The sequence below is a fragment of the Oncorhynchus masou genome, chromosome 15, assembly GCF_036934945.1.
Source record: "Oncorhynchus masou masou isolate Uvic2021 chromosome 15, UVic_Omas_1.1, whole genome shotgun sequence".
Classification (NCBI taxonomy): Eukaryota; Metazoa; Chordata; class Actinopteri; order Salmoniformes; family Salmonidae; genus Oncorhynchus; species Oncorhynchus masou.
In genome coordinates, this window is record NC_088226.1 from 7,320,259 (window position 1) to 7,342,320 (window position 22,062).

At 42.3% G+C, this 22,062-nt stretch overlaps 2 protein-coding genes across 4 annotated transcripts; both read left to right on the forward strand.

The window, feature by feature from the left end:
* The first annotated feature begins 1,909 nt into the window (after positions 1–1,909).
* LOC135555445 (target of Myb1 membrane trafficking protein-like) lies at positions 1,910–11,772 on the forward strand. 3 transcript variants are annotated; one of them, XM_064987881.1, is made up of 16 exons: positions 1,910–2,036; positions 6,607–6,691; positions 6,796–6,874; positions 6,984–7,133; positions 7,249–7,383; positions 7,539–7,670; positions 7,928–8,044; positions 8,191–8,324; positions 8,408–8,435; positions 8,540–8,663; positions 8,754–8,817; positions 9,326–9,395; positions 9,745–9,813; positions 10,502–10,561; positions 10,825–10,864; positions 11,015–11,772. In XM_064987881.1, the coding sequence occupies exons 1-16, from the start codon at positions 1,985–1,987 to the stop codon at positions 11,110–11,112; spliced, it is 1,437 nt and encodes a 478-aa protein (XP_064843953.1). In that variant the 5' UTR covers positions 1,910–1,984; the 3' UTR covers positions 11,113–11,772. The 3 variants fall into 3 exon arrangements, with proteins under 3 accessions (XP_064843953.1, XP_064843954.1, XP_064843955.1); XM_064987882.1 differs by lacking the exon at positions 9,745–9,813; XM_064987883.1 differs by lacking the exon at positions 7,539–7,670.
* A 5,149-nt stretch (positions 11,773–16,921) lies between these two features.
* Positions 16,922–21,837, forward strand: LOC135555447 (DNA replication licensing factor mcm5-like). Its single transcript, XM_064987884.1, is given in 15 exon segments — positions 16,922–17,346; positions 17,664–17,790; positions 17,975–18,103; positions 18,246–18,418; positions 18,565–18,720; positions 18,852–19,021; positions 19,117–19,191; positions 19,194–19,287; positions 19,390–19,501; positions 19,757–19,900; positions 19,990–20,232; positions 20,362–20,474; positions 20,635–20,763; positions 20,860–21,130; positions 21,329–21,837. Coding segments are annotated over 15 exon segments (2,208 nt in total). The 5' UTR covers positions 16,922–17,176; the 3' UTR covers positions 21,431–21,837.
* The last annotated feature ends 225 nt before the right edge of the window (positions 21,838–22,062 follow it).

Sequence of the window (22,062 nt, forward strand, 5' to 3'; positions counted from 1 at the left end):
GCCTCTTTGAGGAAGAGTACAACATTTAAGGAATGTAATTTACAGGTTATTTACTTTAAATGCACAAACTATTCAATATTTTAGGAATTTTGCAATAAATACATGCTATTACAATGTCATAGCATCCACAGTACATATAAAAAAAATGTGTTGCACATATTCTCATTACTATCTAAAAATACTGTAATAAATAATATAGACGTGTCTATAACTCCTTATTGTGCACAGTAAATAAAGTGAAATAGCCTATGTGAAATAGAAACCATACCATGACATAACTAGTGACAGACTGACTAGTAAATCTAACATCTCTGCCATAACCCTAACATGTACATGATCTATAATGAAACAGTGCGACCTGGTGGCAGAAAACTGAATTAGTTGAAATTGCTGTAAAGCACAGTGCCGACAATATTGTTACATTAAAGTTTACATGACTCAAGAAAACAATGACACAATTTGTTGATTTGGATATTTCAGCCACACCCGTTGCTGACAGGTGTATAAAATTGAGCACACAGCCATGCAATCTCCATACACAAACATTGGCAATAGAATGGCCTTACTGAAGAGCTCAGTGATTTTCGACATGGCACCGTCAACGGATGCCACCTTTCCAACAAGTCAGTTTGTTAAAATTCTGCAATGCTAGAGCTGCCCAGGTCAACTGTAAGTGCTGTTATTGTGAAGTGAAATGTCTAGGAGCAACAACGGCTCAGCCGCGAAGTGGTAGGCCACACAAGCTCACAGAATGGGACCACAGAGTGTTGAAGCGCCTAATGTGTAAAAATGGTCTGTTCTCGGTTGCAACACTCACTACATCGTTCCAAACTGCCTCTGGAAACAATGTCAGCACAAGAACTGTTCGTCGGGAGCTTCATGAAAATAGTTTACATGGCCAAGCAGCAGCACATAAGCCCTAAGATCATCATGCGCAATGCCAAGCGTTTGCCGCCAATGGACTCAGGAGAAGTCAAAACACATTCTCTGGAGTGATGAATCACGCTTCACCGTCTGGCAGTCCGACGGACGATTCTGGGTTTGACGGATACCAGTAGAACGTTACCTGCCCCAATGCATAGTGCCAATTGTAAAGTTTGGTGGTGGAGGAATAATGGTCTGGGGCTGTTTTTCATGGTTCAGGCTAGGCCGCTTAGTTACAGTAAAGGGAAATCTTAATGCTACAGGATACAATGACATCCTGGACTATTCTCTGCTTCCAACTTTGTGGCAACAATTTGAGGAAGGCCCTTTCCTGTTTCAGCATGACAATGCCCCCGTGCACAAAGCGAGGTCCATACAGAAATGGTTTGTCAAGGTCAGTGTGGAAGAACTTGACTGGCCTGCACAGAGCCCTGACCTCAACCCCATCAAATACCTTTGGAATGAATTGGAACGCCGACTGTGAGCCAGGCCTAACTGCCCAACATCAGTGCCTGACCTTATTAATGCTCTTGTGCCTGAATGGAAGCAAGTCCCAGCAGCAATGATCCAACATCTAGTGGAAAGCCTTCCCAGAAGAGTGGAGGCTGTTATAGCAGCAAAGGGGGGACCAATTCCATATTAATGCCTGTGATTTTGGAATGAAATGTTCGACGAGCAGGTGTCCACATACTTTTGGTCATGTAAATGTAAATGTAGTGTAGCTTCATAGTCCACGTATTTTGATGGGGTAGAATGTGAAGATGGTTTATCGTTTAGCCTTTAGCTAAATAGTGTTTATTTTGTTCCTCTCTGTGCAACTGTTCTGGTGGCTCTATTGTAGGCTACCCTATTAATCTGCATATATTAATATGGTCTCATTTTATGCAATTCCCAATTAGTACACAATAATGCTCAGTGAACGTAACGTTCACTTTAACAGATGACGTAACCTAATTTAATTCAATGTGTGCTGCTTCAGTTTTTTGCGGTAACTCCTCTGCTGTGGAAACGACGGAAGCGCAGTTCTGGATTTTGGTTTGACTGGCAGAAAGAAAGAAGGATGGAGTTTCTGACAGGAAACCCGTTTACTACACCGGTGGGCCAGCGAATAGGTAATTGTTACATTTTAACTAATAAAGTAGGTTTATAGTGGTTTGGCGCGTGAGTTTGTAGATAGTTTACATGGTTGCATCGGGCATGACAGGCTACAAGACATTGGTAGGCTATTGTTGGAAAACAGACACTATCACTCCATAAAACGACACTAGATAATCCGTAGGCTATGGAAAAGGAAATTGGCGTTATTGGTTATGTATTTAATAAGAAACGAAACGGATAATTGCTTGCTTATAGTTAGTTAGTTGATCAAGATTGACAGTGCAAAAATATATTTAGATTACGCTATGACTTGACTGACACTTGCACCGTACAATATTACCCTAGAGGCGGGTCTACAGTGTTTTAATCCTCAATTTAATTGGCCAGTTTGGGTATTGTTGTTGGTCTATAGACCAATCGTTTGGCAAGCTCTGGGTGGGGTGGTGAAAAGTTGTTCCCTTCCTTCGTGACCTAATTTTAAGAAGGGGGAATTTATTAAAGTTCCAATCCCTAAAATCTGACTAGAAGGAACAGGTTGATGGTTTCAGCCATGCTATTCTCATGTTCCTTATGTTGTTTACCTAACAAGCATCAGGTGACTATTTTTCAGGAATACTCAGCTATTTCAATTTATTAGTTTGTTCTTGTATGACCAGAAGACCTATTTTGTTTACAAATTTACGAAGATTGAAAGCTGAATTTATGTTTTATGTATACAGTAACTAAGATACTGTTTTAAATGGCATACAGGTCTGCTCTGACTTTACACGGTTATTGTTCTATTTAGTTATTAATACTTATTTCCAAAAAGGTCTTAGGAACGTTTATATGTAAAACATGTTTTATTCAATTATTTTATTATCAGTTTTCATATCCACTTAACATAGTAGGTACCCTTTTATTTAAATTATTATTTGTTATTTTATTTCTCAGAATAGTTCCTGATTACGCTAAAGAGGGATTTTAGTCTCTCTTACTACAATAACCCTTGGTTTGGTCATGAACATAATTTTCAGTTGAGTTGAATTTCAAAGCCAGATAATGTCTAGCTCAAAGGTTATGGAATAAGCTATTTTCACTTTAAATTGGTGCAGATCTCGGTTCCTTGTCGTTTATGTTCACTGCTCCTACATCTTTGACTCATCCTACTACAGTTTATACTTTTATATCATCTTTGTTGTTTTGTCTTTGTCTATAGTTTCTCTTAATGCTAGGGGGTTGCGAAACAATGTGAGGCTCAAGGTCTTATTTTTATTTGCGAAACAATTTTTGAACAGATTTTTGCTTTTTTCGAGAGTCTCACTCATGCCAACTTCTGGAGATTACAGTGGGGCAACGATATTTGGCTTTCCCATGGATCTGAACACTCTGCTGGTGTCAGTACAATGAAAAATACCTTTGGCGGTAATATTCTACACTTGGAATGTGACCCCTTTGGTCACTTTATTTGTCTTGTGATCAGTTACAATGACATTATGCTCATTACTGTAAACTTCTACGGGTACAACACCAAACATGAGAATGATGAGTTGCTTGAATCTATAGAGAAACATATACTTCATTGGTTATCTAAATTTCCCAATTTGTTATTATTGATAGGAGGGGACTTTAACATTACAATAGATAATTCAACTGATAGATGGCCCCCAGGTAGGCGAACCAATCAGATTTTGGGTTTAATACTTTTTATGGAAAAGTTTGATCTTAATGATATATGGAGAGAGAGGTTTCCGGCCGAAAGATCATTCACTTGGAGTAACAAAACAGGTTCCAGACAATCCAGAATAGATTTTTGGCTTATATCCAAATGTATTGATAGTGAGTGTGTTACTACAAATATTTGTACTACTCCCCTCACAGACCATAGTGCTATTTACATTGATATCAAAATATTTACCCCTGATACTAACCTTGGTAGAGCATTCTACTGGAAGCTAAATAGCTCATTATTAAATTAAGATATAGTTAAATTTGAGGTTAAAGATCTGCTCTCACACTTTTGGGAAAGGGCTTGTGAAGAAAAATCATATTGCAAGAACTGGGTGCTCTTTTAAATTTGAGGTGTCCAAATACCTTAGAAAATATGGTAGTAATCTTGCTTAGACCAGAAGAGCTGAGGAGGAAAAGGTGATCATTAAGATAACTTCCCTTTCTCAGAGGTCCCCAGCCGACCTCTGAGGAGGAGAAGATGGAACTAATTGAGTTCAAAATAAACTGGATAATATATATAAATTAAAAGCAGAAGGAGCCTTTATTAGATCTAGGAAAAAATGGATTAATGAGGAAGAACAGAATTCATCCGATTTCTTTAGACTTGAGAAATTTCACTCTAAAACAAACGCTATCCATTAAACATTGATGGTATTATTACAGATGACCAAAAATTAATCACTAAACACTGGAGCAATTTGTACAGAAAATTATATAGCTCTACATATTGTCAGGAATCCACAGATGATATGTTTTTTAACTCACTGAATAATGTTCATTCTATCAGTGATATAGAATTAGTCTATCAAACATCTAAAGAACAATAAATCACCAGATGTTGATGGAATTACAATGTCAGACTAGTATTAGACATACTTTACTACTGAGACCTAATAACTGAGGATAGCTTCATATTATGTTTTGATTTTTATAAAGCATTTGACACAGTAGAGCATAATTTTCTCTTCCACTCCCTTGAGAGACTTGGCTTTGGGGATTTTTTTATGTTAGGCTATTAAGATTCTATGCAAATGGTAACAGCTCTATCAAATTGAAATATGGCACCTCACCTAGATTTGAGTTAATGAGAGGAATTAGGCAAGGTTGTCCTATCTCTCTGTACCTCTTTTTATTAATCACCCAACTTCTTGCAAATTCTTTAAATAATAGTCCTGTACAAGGTATTTCCATAGCTGGTAAAGAAATTATTATAAGCCTGGTGCTGATGCTGATGATACTACACTTTTTCTGAAAGACGCTAACCAAATTCCTATATCGATCAATGTGATACAATCCTTTTCCAAAGCGTCTGGTCTATATCTTAACATTATTAAATGTGAACTCATAGCTGTCAAAGATTGTGTGACACTTTCATATTATGGTATTCCAGTAAAAGAATAACTTACATTGTTGGGGAATAATCAGAATTAGTTGGGTAACATAGATAGGATGTTTTATTTTCATGATATGCTTATGAGTTATTTCTCATAAGAATGTATTTTGTTGTACTATAGTGGTGGCCATTGGCAGTTATCTGTTCTCTGTCAGGACTAAGTTGCTTGGGCCGCAGAGAGGGGAGAGGTCAAGGTGTCATAATGTGTAAACATATATTTTGCTCCACTGTGTCTGTGTGCCAGTCACTCCCTACTTTTCCCATTGGGAGAGGAGGATGGCAGTGTCTGGAATCATTCTATGCTATCCTCTCTGTTGCCCCGATCTTAACCTATAGCCTCACTCTCCTCTCCGTGAGCTTGTCCAGGATTGGTTGTATTTAGAATTGGTTGTATCTAAATGACAATTTGATATATATCATAGGATGGGGGTAATGTCTTGGTACCATTTTGTACCAAGGACGAAATAAGAGCTTTGTTTAGGAGACCTGTGGTTTGTCATGTCGTCTAGGTGGGGGGGATCTTTACTATAAAGGATCCCATTTGCCATTATGTTAAGTTAAGTTCCAATGCAGCCATTTTTATCTCGATATCAAACCATTTAAGTACCTTACTGTGAATGTTTTAAATTCAAATGGTCAAAAATAAACAATGTACTTCTTGGCAAAGAGCAATTTCTCAAGCAATAATTTTGCTAGGACTGTGAGTGGGAGATGAAAACTAGCTGAGGTTTGGTACTCTTTCTTATTAATATATTAACACATTTACAAGGTAGGCCAAAATCCACCTAAACAGGCAACAATTTCAGGTAGACTTTTCCAACATCTCTTACACTAAAAGAACATTATCGTTTTCACAATTTCACAGTATTATTTCCACCTAATAGTGTGAAAATATTTATCAAACACAGGAAAATCACATTTTTTGACTGCACTGGGCCTTTACGAAATAATGGAATAGCATATATACTGTAGATGTTTGAGTGAGTAACGTTGCTGATTAATAATTAATCTGCTTGCCAACTTGTTTTTATGTAGATTACAAGTGGCCTATTTTATCTTATAAGCTTAAACTCCCCCTGTGACATAATTATAGATGGAAAAACAATCTGCCTATTTTAATGTATATGACCACAATGAGACCGTACAAGTAGGAGAGGTTGTTCTACTTTCTAAACTGAGCTAAGTCCTGTTTCTATCCCCTCCCTTTCAGAGGAATGAAGACAGAACATTTAATCTGTTTAAATAAACGTCTGCCAAGGAACGTAATGCTGGTCACATGAACCAGTCAGTTAGATGGAGAAAGAATTAGTTTGACAAACAAATAGGGATTTAACTGGCATGGATGAGTAGAGGCATCATCAAAGTAAGCTAATTAACAACTATTGAGAGTTGTGTTATGAGGCAGAGACCGTTTCAGTGACTGTCTTCCAGATCATTTTATGCAAAATAAAGTGCAATGTCTCAATTGTTTTTGTTCTCAGAATATGCAACCAGCTCCAGTCTCCAGTCGGAGGACTGGGCTCTCAACATGGACATCTGTGACATCATCAACGAGACAGAGGAGGGGTGTGTATCCTCTGTTGACATAATGGACTGTTTTTTTCCTTTGACAGCTTACTGTATTGTGCTTTTGTTGTCTGAAGTTGATTGTTTACCTACAATTATTACAGTCCTAGAGATTCATACAAAGCAATAAAGAAGAGGATTGTTGGAAACAAGAACTTCAGAGAGGTCATGCTGGCATTGACTGTGAGTGTCACATTTACCTCTCTCATTCACCATACTTTTTCCTTTTCTTCATGAACTTGTAACCTAACTTTTTCTCTCTCCATCTCTCTTATGTCATGTTGGTTTTCAGGTGCTGGAAGCGTGTGTGAAGAACTGTGGCCACAGGTTCCATGTGCTAGTCTCAACCAGGGAGTTTGTTGAGGGGGTTCTTGTCAGGTCCATCTTACCCAAGAACAACCCCCCTCTGGTCCTGCATGACAGGGTGCTCAGCCTTATACAGGTGAGAGATGGCATTGGTACTCATACCTTCAGTAAGTCACAAAGCTGTGTTGGAATTGACAGCTAGCTATTGTCGGGGGTGTGCTGTTTATGATGTGTGTTTGTCTATTGTTCAGGCATGGGCAGACGCATTCCGCAGCTCGCCAGCTCTGACGGGCGTAGTCTCTGTGTACGAGGACCTGAGACGGAAAGGACTGGAGTTTCCCATGACTGAACTGGACGGATACTCCCCCATTCACACTCCAAATAGGGTATACCTTCAAACAATGACTGGTGAAAATGCATGCATTTCCTCACTGACAAATACAGATCACAACCTTCTGCTAAACCTCTCTAAAGCTGTTTTAACTCCCTACTCCCTAACACTAGTCTCTAACTCAATTGGTCCCTGTGCTCTGTCCACCAGACTGTGCCTGATAACGGGCCTATTGTCACTGTATCTGCTGCACCCTCATCCCCCAGGCCTGTCCCCATATCACCACAGCTTCCTGCATCCCAACAGAGCGAGCAGAGACCCCTCACCTTCACACCTTCTCAGGTGATTGGAATGCTCCTGTCATACAGGGGCCTCTAAAATGGCATGGCTTTTATTTTAGTAACACAATCTTTTGCATGCAGGCTGAATTCACTCCAGGGCATTACTTTAAAATCCAATTACCTTGTGCACTGTGGATGTTTCAGTTACTTGTTTCACATTCAGAATGTATAATAAAAGTTGATACTTTACAGTATTATGCCAACCCCACCCCACACAATTTAGCATATGAGTGCTGATGCCATTGACTCCTATTCCAGGTTAAAAAGTTGAAGACCGACCTGGGAGTGGTTCGAGGTAACCTTTCAGTGATGTCAGATATGATGTCTCAACTGGATCCAGCAACAGCTAAGCATTCAGACACAGAGCTGCTTCAGGTTAGTTGGTTCACTCGCTGGGCTCTCTCTATGGCTGTCCAACCATGGCTGTGACACATGTCATCTGTTTGTATCCATCTCTCTTTTGTCCATTGCTGTCTTTTCGCTGACTCTCTGTATCTCCTGCTCTCTCGCTCTGTCAGTAGGAGTTGTATGCAGCATGTAAAGACATGCAGGATAAGATAATGGAACTGGTCCCAAGACTCAGTGAGGAGAAACTGACAGAGGAGCTGCTGGTTGCCAATGATGAAATCAATGCCACATTCACTCGCTACCAGAGGTATTGTCCTAAATGATCAACATCAGATACAGTCAATAATTCCTGCTGTGATAGCAGTATGATTTTCATTATTTCCTTTCCAGGTTTCAGAGACAAAGAGATACACAGCAGGTCAGTGTTTTTTCTTAAGGATCTGTGGTCCTTTACCCTTATCACAAATGCATGTTTGGATGAGGTATGTACTGTTCAACTTCACAATTTTCTCAATCACCTAGAGCCCGACCTACGTCAACCTTATTGACCTCAGTGCAGCAATCAAGCCTGGTGTTACAGCTCCCACCCACAGCCAGCTCAGCCCATCAACAGTGGACACGGTGTCTCGTCAGATGACCGGACTCCGTAAGTAACTACAGTGTTCCTCGATCCGATAGAGGTTCTCAATGTGTCCCTATAGTACAATTCATTCTCTTAACCCTGTTTGCCACATAGGTATGAGGGAATTCGATGAATTTGCACAGAACAGGAGCATCTCACAGACACAACCGAGACTGAGGTAATAGACAGCTCCAACAAGAGTCCAGGTTTTGCTTTCATGGTAGAATGGATTGTTCAGACTCATAGGAAGAGTGAGAGGGAGCTTACTAAAGCAGGTGTCAAGACTTTCTCATGGCTTAGTACTGTATAACAAATGGACTAGTGCTGTGGTTGTCTTGTCAGTCCCTGGCTTGTTTAGGTTATAACATTCCTGCTCCAGCTAAGGTGGTGCACTAGTCTAGACTGGAAGTGAACCTGGCTGGGCTCAAGATATTTGTGCCATTCATTCTGTCAATAAGGATTATGAATGGAGTCTGGCATGAACTGCAAGCTTACATCGCTAGTGAGAAAACTGTGCAAACATTTGCAATACAAATGTTGAAGGAACATTTCTCCTCTGTATTTGGTTTTCCAATAAAGTTGTTTGTACTTTGGCCAATGGTTACTTGTGGAGATGGCTATTATTCTACTACTGTATGTACACTGTAAACTGCATCATTTTCTAAGAAGTGAAATGTGTGTTTTAGTGATCGGAATGAAGGTGTTGCCGACAGTCTGGCTCAAGCACAGAACACCAGATTACAGAACACTGGAACGGTCAGTAACCCCAGAATTATTTCACCCAGGACAGATTTGAAAGGATGTTTGTTTAGGAAGGGCATTGCTTGTGTCCATGGAGTCCTTATGCCCTGTGGAGTGTCACTAATATGTACAATAACCCTTTGTCTTAGTTCATGTGTAGGTCTACCCTGCCTTTATATGTTTAAGCAATGTTCTCTGTGTCCTGCCACAATTGCATGTGCCAAATTGGCACTTTTGTTAGTGCTATAAGATTGTCTGTCTGTGTCTCTGTTTTGTCTCCTTGTTCATAACCCAATGGTTTTGTGTTATGGCATGCATGTCTACCAGTATCTTTGTTCATAAATAAATGTCTATCTGTGTAAAGGGTGACAGCCCAGACTCCACCCCCCTGAGCTCCACGACACAGTTTGATTGGATGATGGAAAAGGGAATGGTGGGTCTGATTGGCTGGCACAGTGCCATTCCTTTTGAATTCTACCCCTGGGGCTTATGCTGGGATGTTTTGCATTCAAGCATGTTTAGTGTGTATTTAATGAATGATTGTTTCCTTTTTTGTACTGAGATGGTTGTATGATCTTTTTTCTGGTGTGCCTGATCTGATTATTTTTTTCTTACTTTGATTTTTGCATTCATGTTTTATAAGTGTTCATTTCTGAAACTGATAGATGGTGTGTATTGGCACATCCTAAAGGGATACTTCTGGATTTTGGCAATGAATTTTGGCAATGAGGCCCTTTATCTACTTCCCATTTACATTTAAGTCATTTCCCCAGAGTCAGATGAACTCGTTAACACCATTTGTGTCCAAAATGGCCTCATTGCCAAACTCCCCAAGTATCCCTTTTAAATCATGACTCTAAATTATTACTATGTTTGCTAATTTACTCCCACTCTGTTCTGTTTTCCCTGCCATAACTTTGGTGGTGGATGGATCCCTTGTTTCCCCATCTAAAATAAACTGGTTTCAATCAGAATACTAGGGGTCAGCATGCTTGAATGGTGGTTATTTGTAGATTGCCCAAGAAAAATCTAAAGGTAATGGTACTCTAGAGTCTGGCGGTCACAAGAAAACAGTGGCTTACAGTACATCCTGACAGTAACTTCTTGCCTAAATCCCCCAGATCCCTGTGAGTCAGACGTCTGTGATGGATGACATTGAGAAGTGGCTGGATGTGGACGAGGTGGGTCACTGTTAGCATTCACTCAATGTCATGGTATACAAGCAGAATCCAACTTGGTTCCATGTTATACCAGTGCCAGTCCTTGCACCCCCTCTCTAATTTTGTTTTATGGACTATACATAGTATACAGTAATTGAAAATGCTTGCATGGTGCTTTACCCCAGCAAATGTAACATTCCTGAATTTTTGAACATATTCAATTTTGTTTGGACATGTGACTGTTGACGTGACCATAACAGTCATGGCTTTCATGTGTGTCATAGGAGGACGACATGGCTGATTCAGAGGGTGTGACAAGTGAGGGTGAGCTTCTACTTCTTAATTCCTTATCCACTCCCTGGGTATCGCTATGTAGATCCAACAACAGTTTAGTTTGCTTACTATTACAAAGTCCTGAGTAATCATTTTTGAGACTAAAAAAGCCCGCCTAAGGCTCCTTCTCTTTCCTTTTAGAGTTTGACAGGTTTCTGGCAGAAAGAGCGAGAGCAGCGGAGCGACTCCCGTCCCTGAAAGCTTCTTCTCGTGACGACAACAACTACTCCGAGTCTTAGGCCAAGCTGCAACCTGTCACATAACCAATGCCATTTTCCCAAATAGTGTGAGGGGACTGAACTGGATGAATGTATGATTGGCACATACAGTGAGTAAATGACTGGTGGGAACAACAACTCCTGACAATTGGGTTGTGCTACTGACACTCAGGAGAACTACTTTATGTTCAACTCTCCTGGGTTAAGGTCTTTATCTCGTATGTTTAATCTATATTTTTATGTTAAGGCTAAATTAACTTGAACCAAGTGTTTTTAACTTACACTAAAAGAGTGCTTTATGATGAGAACATAAGTCGTGTCGTGCCACTATGTATATGGATATCCAGCAGAGGAGGCTGGTGGGAGGAGCTATAGGAGGATTGGCTTATTATTATGGCTGGAATGGTATTCAGTGGAATGGAGTCAAACATGTGGTTTGGTACTGTTCCATTATTCCATTCTAGACATTGTAATGAGCCCATCTTCCTATAGCTCCTACCACCAGCCTCCTCTGGTATGGCTGCAGATACAAACATTTGCACAATGATTGAGTTTAATTCCTGTTACATTTCTTAGAAGAGAATGAAATATGCCCAATATTGTGGAGTACTTGAAGTTGATCAAATGTTACACAATGTCATGATGAATTACTGTAACATTAAACACAGGTGAAGTCTTAAAGATAGTTTGTTTTTATTCACTCTGAGAGATGGGTGCTCAGCGTGTGGGCTGATTTCATGGTTCTGCAAATATGACTGATTTCTGTGATTGAATAACACAAAGGTTTTGCAATTTCCAATATCATTTAAAAAAGCATGTTGAATCTGTCAAGTACTTACTGGAGTGTTAATGCTTTTGTCAGATCAACTTTAAAAGTTGTCTGAAGAAACTGGGATGCCATAACTTTTACACGGAACAGTGAAGGGCTGAGAGGAGCTCCAAACAGCTGTGGCAAGAGGAAGTTGAACTATGTAGTTTTTTCCTGATACAAGGAATTGATATCCCAAGTTCAACGTTTTAAAAACGAACGTGCCTAAAACCAAAGTATGGAAGAGGCCATTTAGAAATGCGTTGTGAAGCATAAACTAGGCCAATGTTTGGTTCTCTGAAATACTGAATTTTGATTTGTAAATCTATTCTGCATGGTATCTAAACTATACTGAACTAAAACATAATTGACCATTTCAATAATTTTACTGAGTTACAATTCAAAAATAAATGTAATTAGGCCCTAATCTATGGATATCACATGACTGGGCAGGGGCGCAACCATGGTTGGGCCTGGGAGGGCAAAGATCCGCTTGGGAGCTAGGCCCAATGATTATCTGGCAAAAGCTCTGGTGGACCTTCTTGCATGCTGGTTGCATGTTCCTTCAAATGGAGAACTTTGTGGCATTGTGTTGTTTGAGCAAATGTCCCCAGCAAATGTGAAATGCTTACTAATCGGGTTGTGAACCAATTTGTGCACAAAATTTGAGACGTTATGTGTTTTTTATATTTTTATTCAGTATAAATCAGGATTGCTGTCTTGGTCTTTTTCAGAATAAGCTGTTTACCTCCATTTCTGTATCCTGTGTACAAGTGGAAGGACTTTTATGTATTTAACCTTTAACTAGGCAAGTCGGTTAAGAACAAATTCTTATTTACGATGACTGCCTACCCCGGCCAAACCTGGATGACACTGGGCAAATTGTGCGCTGCCCTATGGAACTCCCAATCACGGACTTAGACTGCTTTGTTTATTTGGTTGCTAATCTTTTTCATCATTGGTTTCGGTTTTCTACGGGTTTAATTGAAAATGTAAATGTTTTATTTGAAGTAGGCTACTTTCTGTTACTTGCAAATTAAATGTGCAAACCCCACTTACCGGACAATTGGCCATGGAGAGACCTGAAAATAGCTGTGCAGCGATGCTCCCCTTCCAACCTGACAGAGCTTGAGAGTATCTGCAGAGAAGAATGGGAGAAGCTCCCCAAATACAGGTGTGCCAAGCTTAGATTGTAGCGTCATACCCAAGAAGAATCAATGCTGTTATCGCTGCCAAATATGCTTCAACAGAGTACTGAATAAAGAGTCTGAATATTTATGTAAATGTGCTATTTCATCATATATTTTTGTTGTTGTTGGGGGGGGGGGGGCTGTAATGTAACAAAATGTGGGAAAAGTCAAGGGGCCTGAATACTTTCCAAATGCACTGTATAAGGTGGATATGGGTTTTCTGTTTTCTCTCAGGTGGGTACACAGTGGGTCCTAAACCTCTGATTGACCTGCTGAGGCAGCACTCTCGTCCGTACCTCTTCTCCAACTCCCTACCCTCTCCTGTCGTGGGCTGCGCTACCCGGGCTGTCGAGCTGCTCCTCGCTTCCAATGAGATTGTTCAGAGTGTCGGGGACCATACCATGAGCTGGGAATCGGGGAGGGGACCAGGGCCTCTGTTTTGGTGAATGTGGTAGAAACCATCTAAGCATATGGAACGGTTTAACATAGGAGCACGGACAAAAACAAGCCTTTTTGTGTTGGTCTTTGTGAAAAACACGTATGAGCAAAATCATGAATAGTGAATATGACATGTTTGAAAAGAGCAATTGAATCAATCAAATGTATTTATAAAGCCCTTCTTACATCAGCTGATGTCAAAGTGCTGTACAGAAACCCAGCCTAAAACCCCAAACAGCAAGCAATGCAGGTGTAGAAGCACGGTGGCTAGGAAAAACTCCCTAGAAGTGCCAAAAAAAGGAAGAAACCTAGAGAGGAACCAGGCCATGAGGGGTGGCCAGTCCTTTTCTGGCTGGGCCGGGTGGAGATTACAACAGAACATGGCCAAGATGTTCAAATGTTCATAGATGACCAGCAGGGTCAAATAATAATAATCACAGTGGTTGTTGAGGGTGCAGGTCAGCACCTCAGGAGTAAATGTCAGTTGGCTTTTCATAGCTGATCATTCAGAGCATCTCTACCGCTCCTGCTGTCTCTAGGGAGTTGAAAACAGCAGGTCTGGGACAGGTAGTACGTCCGGTGAACAGGTCAGAGTTCCAAAGCTGCAGGCAGGACAGTTGAAACTGGAGCAGCAGCACAGCAAGGTGGACTCGGGACAGCAAGGAGTCATCATGCCAGGTAGTCCTGAGGCATGGTCCTAGGGCTTAGGTCCTCTGAGCGAGAATTAGAGAGAGCATACTTACTAATTCTTTACTAATACTTTACTAATTCACATAGGACACCTGATAAGACAGGAGAAATACTCCAGATATAACAGACTGACCCATGCCCCCCGACATACACATTTCTGCTGCATAAATACTGAAGGTTGAGATTGGAGGGGTTGGGAGACACTGGCCCCATCTGACAATACCCCCGGACAGGGCCAAACAGGCAGGATATAACCCCACCCACTTTGCCAAAGCACAACCCCCACAACACTAGAGGGATATATTCAACCACCAACTTACTATCCTGAGACAAGGCTGAGTATAGCCCACAAAGATCTCCGCCATGGCACAACCCAAGGGGGGTGGGGCGCCAACCCGGACAGGCAGATCACGTCAGTGACTCAACCCACTCAAATGACACACCCCTCCTAGGGATGGCATGGAAGAACACCAGTAAGCCAGTGACTCAGCCCCTGTAATAGGGTTAGAGGCAGAGAATCCCAGTGGAGAGAGGGGAACCGGCCAGGCAGAGACAGCAAGGGCGGTTTGTTGCTCCAGTGCCTTTCTGTTCACCTTCACACTCCTGGGTCAGACTACACTCAATCATAGGACCTACTGAAGAGATGAGTCTTCAATAAAGATATAAAGGTTGAGACTGACTGTGTGTCTCTCACATGGGTAGGCAGACCGTTCCATAAAAATGGAGCGCTATAGGAAAAAGCCTTGCCTCCAACTATTTGCTTAGAAATTCTAGGGACAGTAAGGAGGCCTGCGTCTTGTGACCATAGCGTACGTGTAGGTATGTATGGCAGGACCAAATCGGAAAGATAGGTAGGAGCAAGCCCACGTAATGCTTTGTAGGTTAGCAGTAAAACCTTGAAATCAGCCCTTGCCTTAACAGGAAGCCAGTCTAGAGAGGCTAGCACTGGAGTAATATGATTTAAAAAATTGGTTCTAGTCAAGATACTAGCAGCCGTGCTTAGCACGAACTGAAGTTTATTTCGTGCTTTATCTGGGTAGCAGGAAAGTAGAGCATTGCAGTAGTTTAACCTCGAAGTAACAAAAGCATGGATTAATTGACCTTGAGATTGACGAATCCCTTGTGCTGAAAAAGTGACAAGATTTGTGTTTATTCTGCATGAAACACTTTTTCTTGTTTCATCTCTTATCTGTACTGTGTCCTTCATAGGAGGTTGGTGGCACCTTAATTGGGGAGGATGGACTTGTGGTAATGGCTGGAGTGGTATTAGTGAGCAGTAGGTTAGACTACTGCTCCGTTCCAGACATTATTATGAGCTGTCCTCTGCTTAGCAGCCTCCACTGGTGTCCTTCCACACGTTTACAGTTTCAAGAGCACTACATGTTTCCCAGAGAACCCAGTTGGCAACCATGACAGTTGAAGGCATTGATACTGTATAAGTAACGATGGCTATTTCTGTAATGTCTTTATTCACTCCCCCTCTCGTAGGTTCAGAAACAAAATGACCGAGGCTGGGTTCAGCATTTCAGGCTCTGACCACCCCATCTGTCCTGTGATGCTGGGGGATGCCAGACTCGCCTCTCTGATGGCTGATGACATGCTGAAACTCGGTGAGGCAACTGTTCAGGCTGAATATGAATGGAGCACAAGCACATTTCAAGCATTATCAAGAATTACAACAGTCTGTATATTGGTTTGAAATACTCTAAGGATTTTTTTTGTCCACTCATTTTATAGAACTGAACTATTTTTTAAAACCTTGATCAAAAAGATTTCTGTGGGATTACAAATGAGTGGACACATCAACCTGTAGAGGGAGACAGAGATACTCATGATATTTTGTATTCAACAATTTTGCCTCACAAAATGGGAGCTGACAACAATCAGAGACCTAATAGGTTATTAGCTGCAAACTACACTGCTTGAATACAAGGGCTGGAAAAAAATATTAATTTGAATCAGGCCTCCAATCTGCCCTTTCTTGAAGAACTGTAGTATTCAGTGTTATGTCTATCTACTACAAGTACACATTATTCTGTCTCCCACAGGAGTGTATGTGATTGGATTCTCCTACCCAGTGGTACCAAAGGGCAAAGCCAGAATCCGGGTTCAGATCTCAGCGGCCCACACTGACCAGGACATTGACCACGCTGTGGATGCTTTCATACAGACAGGCAGGAAGCATGGAGTTCTGCCTTAAATAGAAGAACTCGTGGATCATTTTGCTGCCATTAAGCAAGTTAAAAAGACAAGGAGCTTGCAGAGTTTGGACTGGGGTTGCAGGTTACACAGGAGGCCTATGAATGACAGTGCGACAATGATAATTTATTACATACAGGGTAATGTATTACAGATGAAGCTCAATTGTGGTCAATAATATTTGTGTTTTTTGTGTTTTGTGTTGCAATTGAATGAACAAAATACTTTTGTTAACAAACGTTGGTATTTTCCAATGGAGCTAGCTAGATATGGTTGTAATACTGGGTAAGCTCGAAGATATTTTAAAGTATTGTTTTTATTTCGAGCAATAAACGTGTGCTTGCATCAACAGTAACTTTGTAAACGCAACGAACAGGGTTGTTGTTTCAGTTTGTTGTAGAGCCACCACAATGTAATGTCCCTGGCTTGGTCGTATGTTTTTTTATTTATTTTTTATCCCCGTTCTTTTCCCGCCACAAACCCTTGCAAGTCCCACCCTTCTACAATCAGGATACGCCTCCTGCAATGTATTCAGCCAATCATTATCACTAGTCGATCATATCTCCCAATGGCAAAGCGTCGCTGCTCGACCTCGCCGGTAAGTGACGATATTTTTTTGCCGCGAACGAGTTTGCGTGGAATTCATTGTCCACAGAAGATCATTGGCGTCAATCGCCAAAAACTGTTTTGCTTTTAGGATTATTGCACTTTGCGCACGCATACTTAATTGTCAGCACTTTGTAGATATAATCGGTGCATTATGTCTGGTTTCGACGACCCGGGAGTTTATTACAGTGACAGCTTCGGCGGTGGAGATGGACTAGGGGATGAAGGTGGAGTGAAACTGAGCCAGATCAAGAAACGATTCCGTGAATTTCTTCGGCAGTTCAGAGTTGGGACCGATCGCACCGGTTTCACCTATAAATACAGGTACGATCGAGATTGTATTAAGTGCCACGAAGTCATTGTCGATGGCTACCGCCGGTTGGTGTGATGTTCCACAGATATCCAACGTTAAGTTAGCTAGCCAGTTAGTTAGCTAACAGTTAGCCAGTTACTGTAACGTTAGCTAACTAACTACCACTGATCACCACAATGGTCTTGAAGGAATAAAGTTGGACTCTTCAAGGTCCTGTGATTGAGTTTGTAGTTCGTTTTGATTTGCCTTATGATTATATTCGCATTCTGTTTTAAGATATTTATCTTATTGTTCATATTGGATTGTTGACATGTGTTCTGCTGTGTAGAGATGACCTTAAGAGACACTACACCCTGGGGGAGTACTGGGTGGAAGTGGAGATGGAAGACCTGGCCAGCTTTGACGAAGACCTGTCAGACTGCCTGCACAAGCTGCCCTCTGAGAACCTGCCGCTGGTGAGAAGATTGGATATACTAATAACAGACAAATAATTTGAGGAGTTTTAATTGCAGGCTGAATAATTAATGGATTGGATGGATTCCTATATTTTCTGTTGCTGATCTTATATTCTATTTGGCAAATAATTACATCTGAAAATGATCCCTTTAAACTGAGCCCTGACATTATTATGATTGGCAGCTGGAGGAGGCTGCCCAGGAGGTGGCTGACGAGGTGACCCGTCCCAGGCCCCTGGGAGAGGAGACAGTGCAGGAAATCCAGGTCATGCTGAAGAGTGACGCCCATCCTGCCTCCATCCGCAACCTCAAGGTAAGAGACTCTCTGAGGATACAATGCTGTGCCTTTCAGCTTTCAGTTGGTTCATGTAGAAGGTGGCATGAAAGATTCCCTCAATTTCCCATCCATGTAAAATGCCATGACTCTGAACTCTCCATCTCTTTCTCTCTGGTAGTCGGAGCAGGTGTCCAGGCTGGTGAAGGTCCCTGGGATCGTCATCTCTGCCACGGCTGTGAGGGCCAAGGCCACCAGAGTGTGTTTGCAGTGTCGTGGCTGCCGCTCTGTCATCAGTAACATCTCCCTGCCCCCGGGCCTGCAGGGCTACGCTCTTCCCCGAAAGTGCAACACGTGAGTGCAACCCTCTGAGTTGTTGAGTGTTTGTGTGCACACTGCAGTGCATGGAAAAAATGCATAAAGTCATTGCGTGTGTAAAATCATCTGCTTTATCATTGTGTGTGATTTCATTCTTAAACATCTCTCTCTCTCTCTCTCAGTGAGCAGGCAGGCAGGGTGAGGTGTCCTATAGATCCCTACTTCATAATTCCAGACCGTTGTGTCTGTGTGGACTTCCAGACCCTCCGTTTGCAGGAGTCTCCAGATGCTGTGCCACACGGAGAGATGCCCCGCCACCTGCAGCTCTACTGTGACAGGTAACACACATGTCTGTGTGCCTCAATATTCTCAATGAAATACAATTAACACATGCCTATATATACACACAGTGCAAAGTGAGACCGACGAGTACATACCACATTACAGCTCATGTTCTGCCTCCCCTCAGGTACCTGTGTGACCGTGTGGTCCCTGGGAACAGAGTGACCATCATGGGGATCTACTCAATCAAGAAGGTGGCCCAAGCTAAGGGCAAGGGCAGAGATAAAAGTGCAGGCGTGGGCATCCGCTCCTCCTACCTCCGTGTGGTGGGCATTCAGCAGGACACAGAGGGAGCAGGTAGGCACGATAAGGCTACTAGAGGTTAGATTACTTATCCAACATTATGTCCTATGTGGGATAGTGTTATAGATATAATGCTATCTTTTTCTCAGGTCGCGGGGCCACGGGGTCAGTCTCCCCACAGGAAGAAGAGGAGCTGAGAGCGTTGGCCTCCTCCCCCGACGTCTACGGCTCCTCGCCCGTTCCCTCGCTCCTTCCATCTACGGCAGTGATGACCTGAAAAAGGCCATCGCCTGCCTGCTGTTCGGCGGCTCCAGGAAGAGGTAAGTCATAAACATTGGAAATGGCATGTAGAATTTTAATAGATTTTTGATGTGCGTACACACTGGAGAGAAATGTATGTGTAATGACCTTTCCTGTCTCAGGCTGCCTGACGGGCTGACCCGTAGAGGAGACATCAACTTGCTAATGCTGGGAGACCCCGGTACTGCTAAGTCTCAGCTGCTCAAGTTTGTGGAGAGGTGCTCTCCCATTGGGGTAAGGATGGGCTTGATGAATGAATATATTAATTCATATATGTGTGTGTATATTCCAAGATGAATTGAAAAACAAAAAAAACTAAAATATATATATATTTCAGCGCAATCATGACACTCCCTCAACATAGATTTAGACCAGAATTACAAGGATGGATTCCAGAAGTTTCATTTACTGACAATTTAATTTATCAGCATGCTAGTGACCCCTATTGAAAGCGCTAACCCGTATCTTCTCTCTCTCATCCTATGTCAGGTGTATACCTCAGGTAAAGGCAGCAGTGCTGCTGGTCTGACGGCCTCTGTCCTGAGGGACCCTGTCACCCGTGGCTTCATCATGGAGGGAGGAGCCATGGTGCTGGCTGACGGTGGGGTGGTGTGCATCGATGAGTTTGACAAGGTAAGGAAACATGGACAAGAGAGTACATCAATTGCTGAATACTTGACTGGTTTGTTTGCAGACGCTTAACTGTGTCTCTTTCTTTTCAGATGAGAGAGGATGACCGAGTAGCCATCCATGAAGCCATGGAGCAACAGACCATCTCCATTGCCAAGGCTGGCATCACCACCACCCTGAACTCCCGCTGCTCGGTGCTGGCCGCTGCTAACTCTGTGTTTGGCCGTTGGGATGACACCAAGGGAGAGGACAACATCGACTTCATGCCTACCATCTTGTCCCGTTTTGACATGATCTTTATCATCAAGGACATCCACGACCATCAGAGAGACATGGTGAGGGAACACACTTTAGTCTGTTGTGTGTGTGTGTGTGTGTGTGTGGAGGGGAAGGTTTATGCGCAGGGATACTGAACACTGCCCAGGCTAGTGCAGTGTTAACACTATTGACCTTTCCTCTCTCAGACTCTGGCCCGCCACGTGATGAACGTCCATCTCAGTGCTCATACTCAGACGGAGGGTGTGGAGGGTGAGATCACACTGGCCACACTGAAGAAGTACATTGCCTATGCCAGAATGTGAGTCTTGAAAAATCCTTTATTTCTGCAGATTTCTTCTGTGTATGTTAGATTCTGTTTAGATTGAGTTCATGAACTCTCCTCGCAGAGAAACAATACTATACGCTAGTATGTACACATGAAGGGGTTTGGTTTGTAACGGTCAAATGTGCCCTGACAGGAAATGTGGCCCACGTCTCTCTGCGGCGGCAGCTGAAAAGCTGAAGAACAGATACGTGGTGATGAGGAGTGGAGCGAGGGAACATGAGAGAGAGAGCGACAGGAGAGCCTCCATCCCCATCACTGTCCGGTACCTATATGATACTTCACCTGCCAACATCATTACCAGTCAGGATACTGTCCATCTTCAGTGTCATAATGCTTTGTTCTCTGTGGTCCACTGCAGGCAGCTGGAGGCTGTGGTGCGCATCTCTGAGTCCCTGGCCAAGATGAAGCTGCAGGCCGTGGCTGGAGAGGAGGAGGTGGACGAGGCCCTACGGCTCTTCCAGGTGTCCACACTGGACGCTGCGCTGTCCGGCAGCCTCTCGGGAGTGGAGGGCTTCACCACTCAGGAGGACCAGGAGATGATTTCCCGTGTTGAGAAGCAGCTGAAGAGACGCTTTGCCATTGGCTCCCAGGTGTCCGAGCACAGCATCGTCCAGGATTTCACCAAGCAGGTCGGTTACACTAGTCTACTTTGAACGTATACTGTGTTGAACAGAGACGGAACCACTTGGTCAAATACATGAAAGTACTTTGGGCATTGGAATGTTTGGCATTTGTCTATATGATTCAGTGCTGTCCTCAGTTGGCCTACGTGTTGCCCTGTAGCCTGTTTACCTGTCCACTGATCAGAATCTCTCTCCCATATACAGAAGTATCCAGAGCAGGCCATCTACAAGGTCCTTCACCTGATGATGAGGAGGGGAGAGCTGCAGCACCGCATGCAGAGGAAGGTGCTCTACAGAGTCAAGTAGTCTCACAAAAATATGTATACGCACAAAGATTAAGTCACGATGGGCTTTGTAAATAGTAGAAGGGACAGGCGTCTCCTCAATTCACTCTTCCTCACAAGCCAGTGGACGTCTTCATGAAGATACGTCTTCATCTTAGACCACAGAGCCACTGATGTCTACCTTTTCATGTGTTGCTTTGCCAAGTTAAGCCAACAAGTTATTTACTGTTCTATTGCTCTCATAAGTATTTTGGTGTTTATTCTTTTTAGACTAAACAAATTATGTTATGGAGGCAATTTGGATGAACTGTATTGTTGAATTGTTTGAGGTAAGAAAATTGATGTGAGAATGCCCTAAAGATTGTTAACGTAGAATCATTGTGTAAGGTATTTTGTTTTGAAAATAAATAGCAAACTTCTTTATTTAGACATTTCTTATGTTGAAATGGTGTGCATAATCTTTAATGATACATACTATATACAAAGATATTGCAATTAATACATGTCGATTTTCATTTTAAGATTGCCATAGGTGTTTTAAAAAAAGTAGTCGTGACAAAGTGCTGTAAGTGCACACATCCTTAGGTGGTTATGACTAGTAAAGTGATTCTGTCAACTACATAAAAATACACATTTAAGGACCTATTTCAAGGC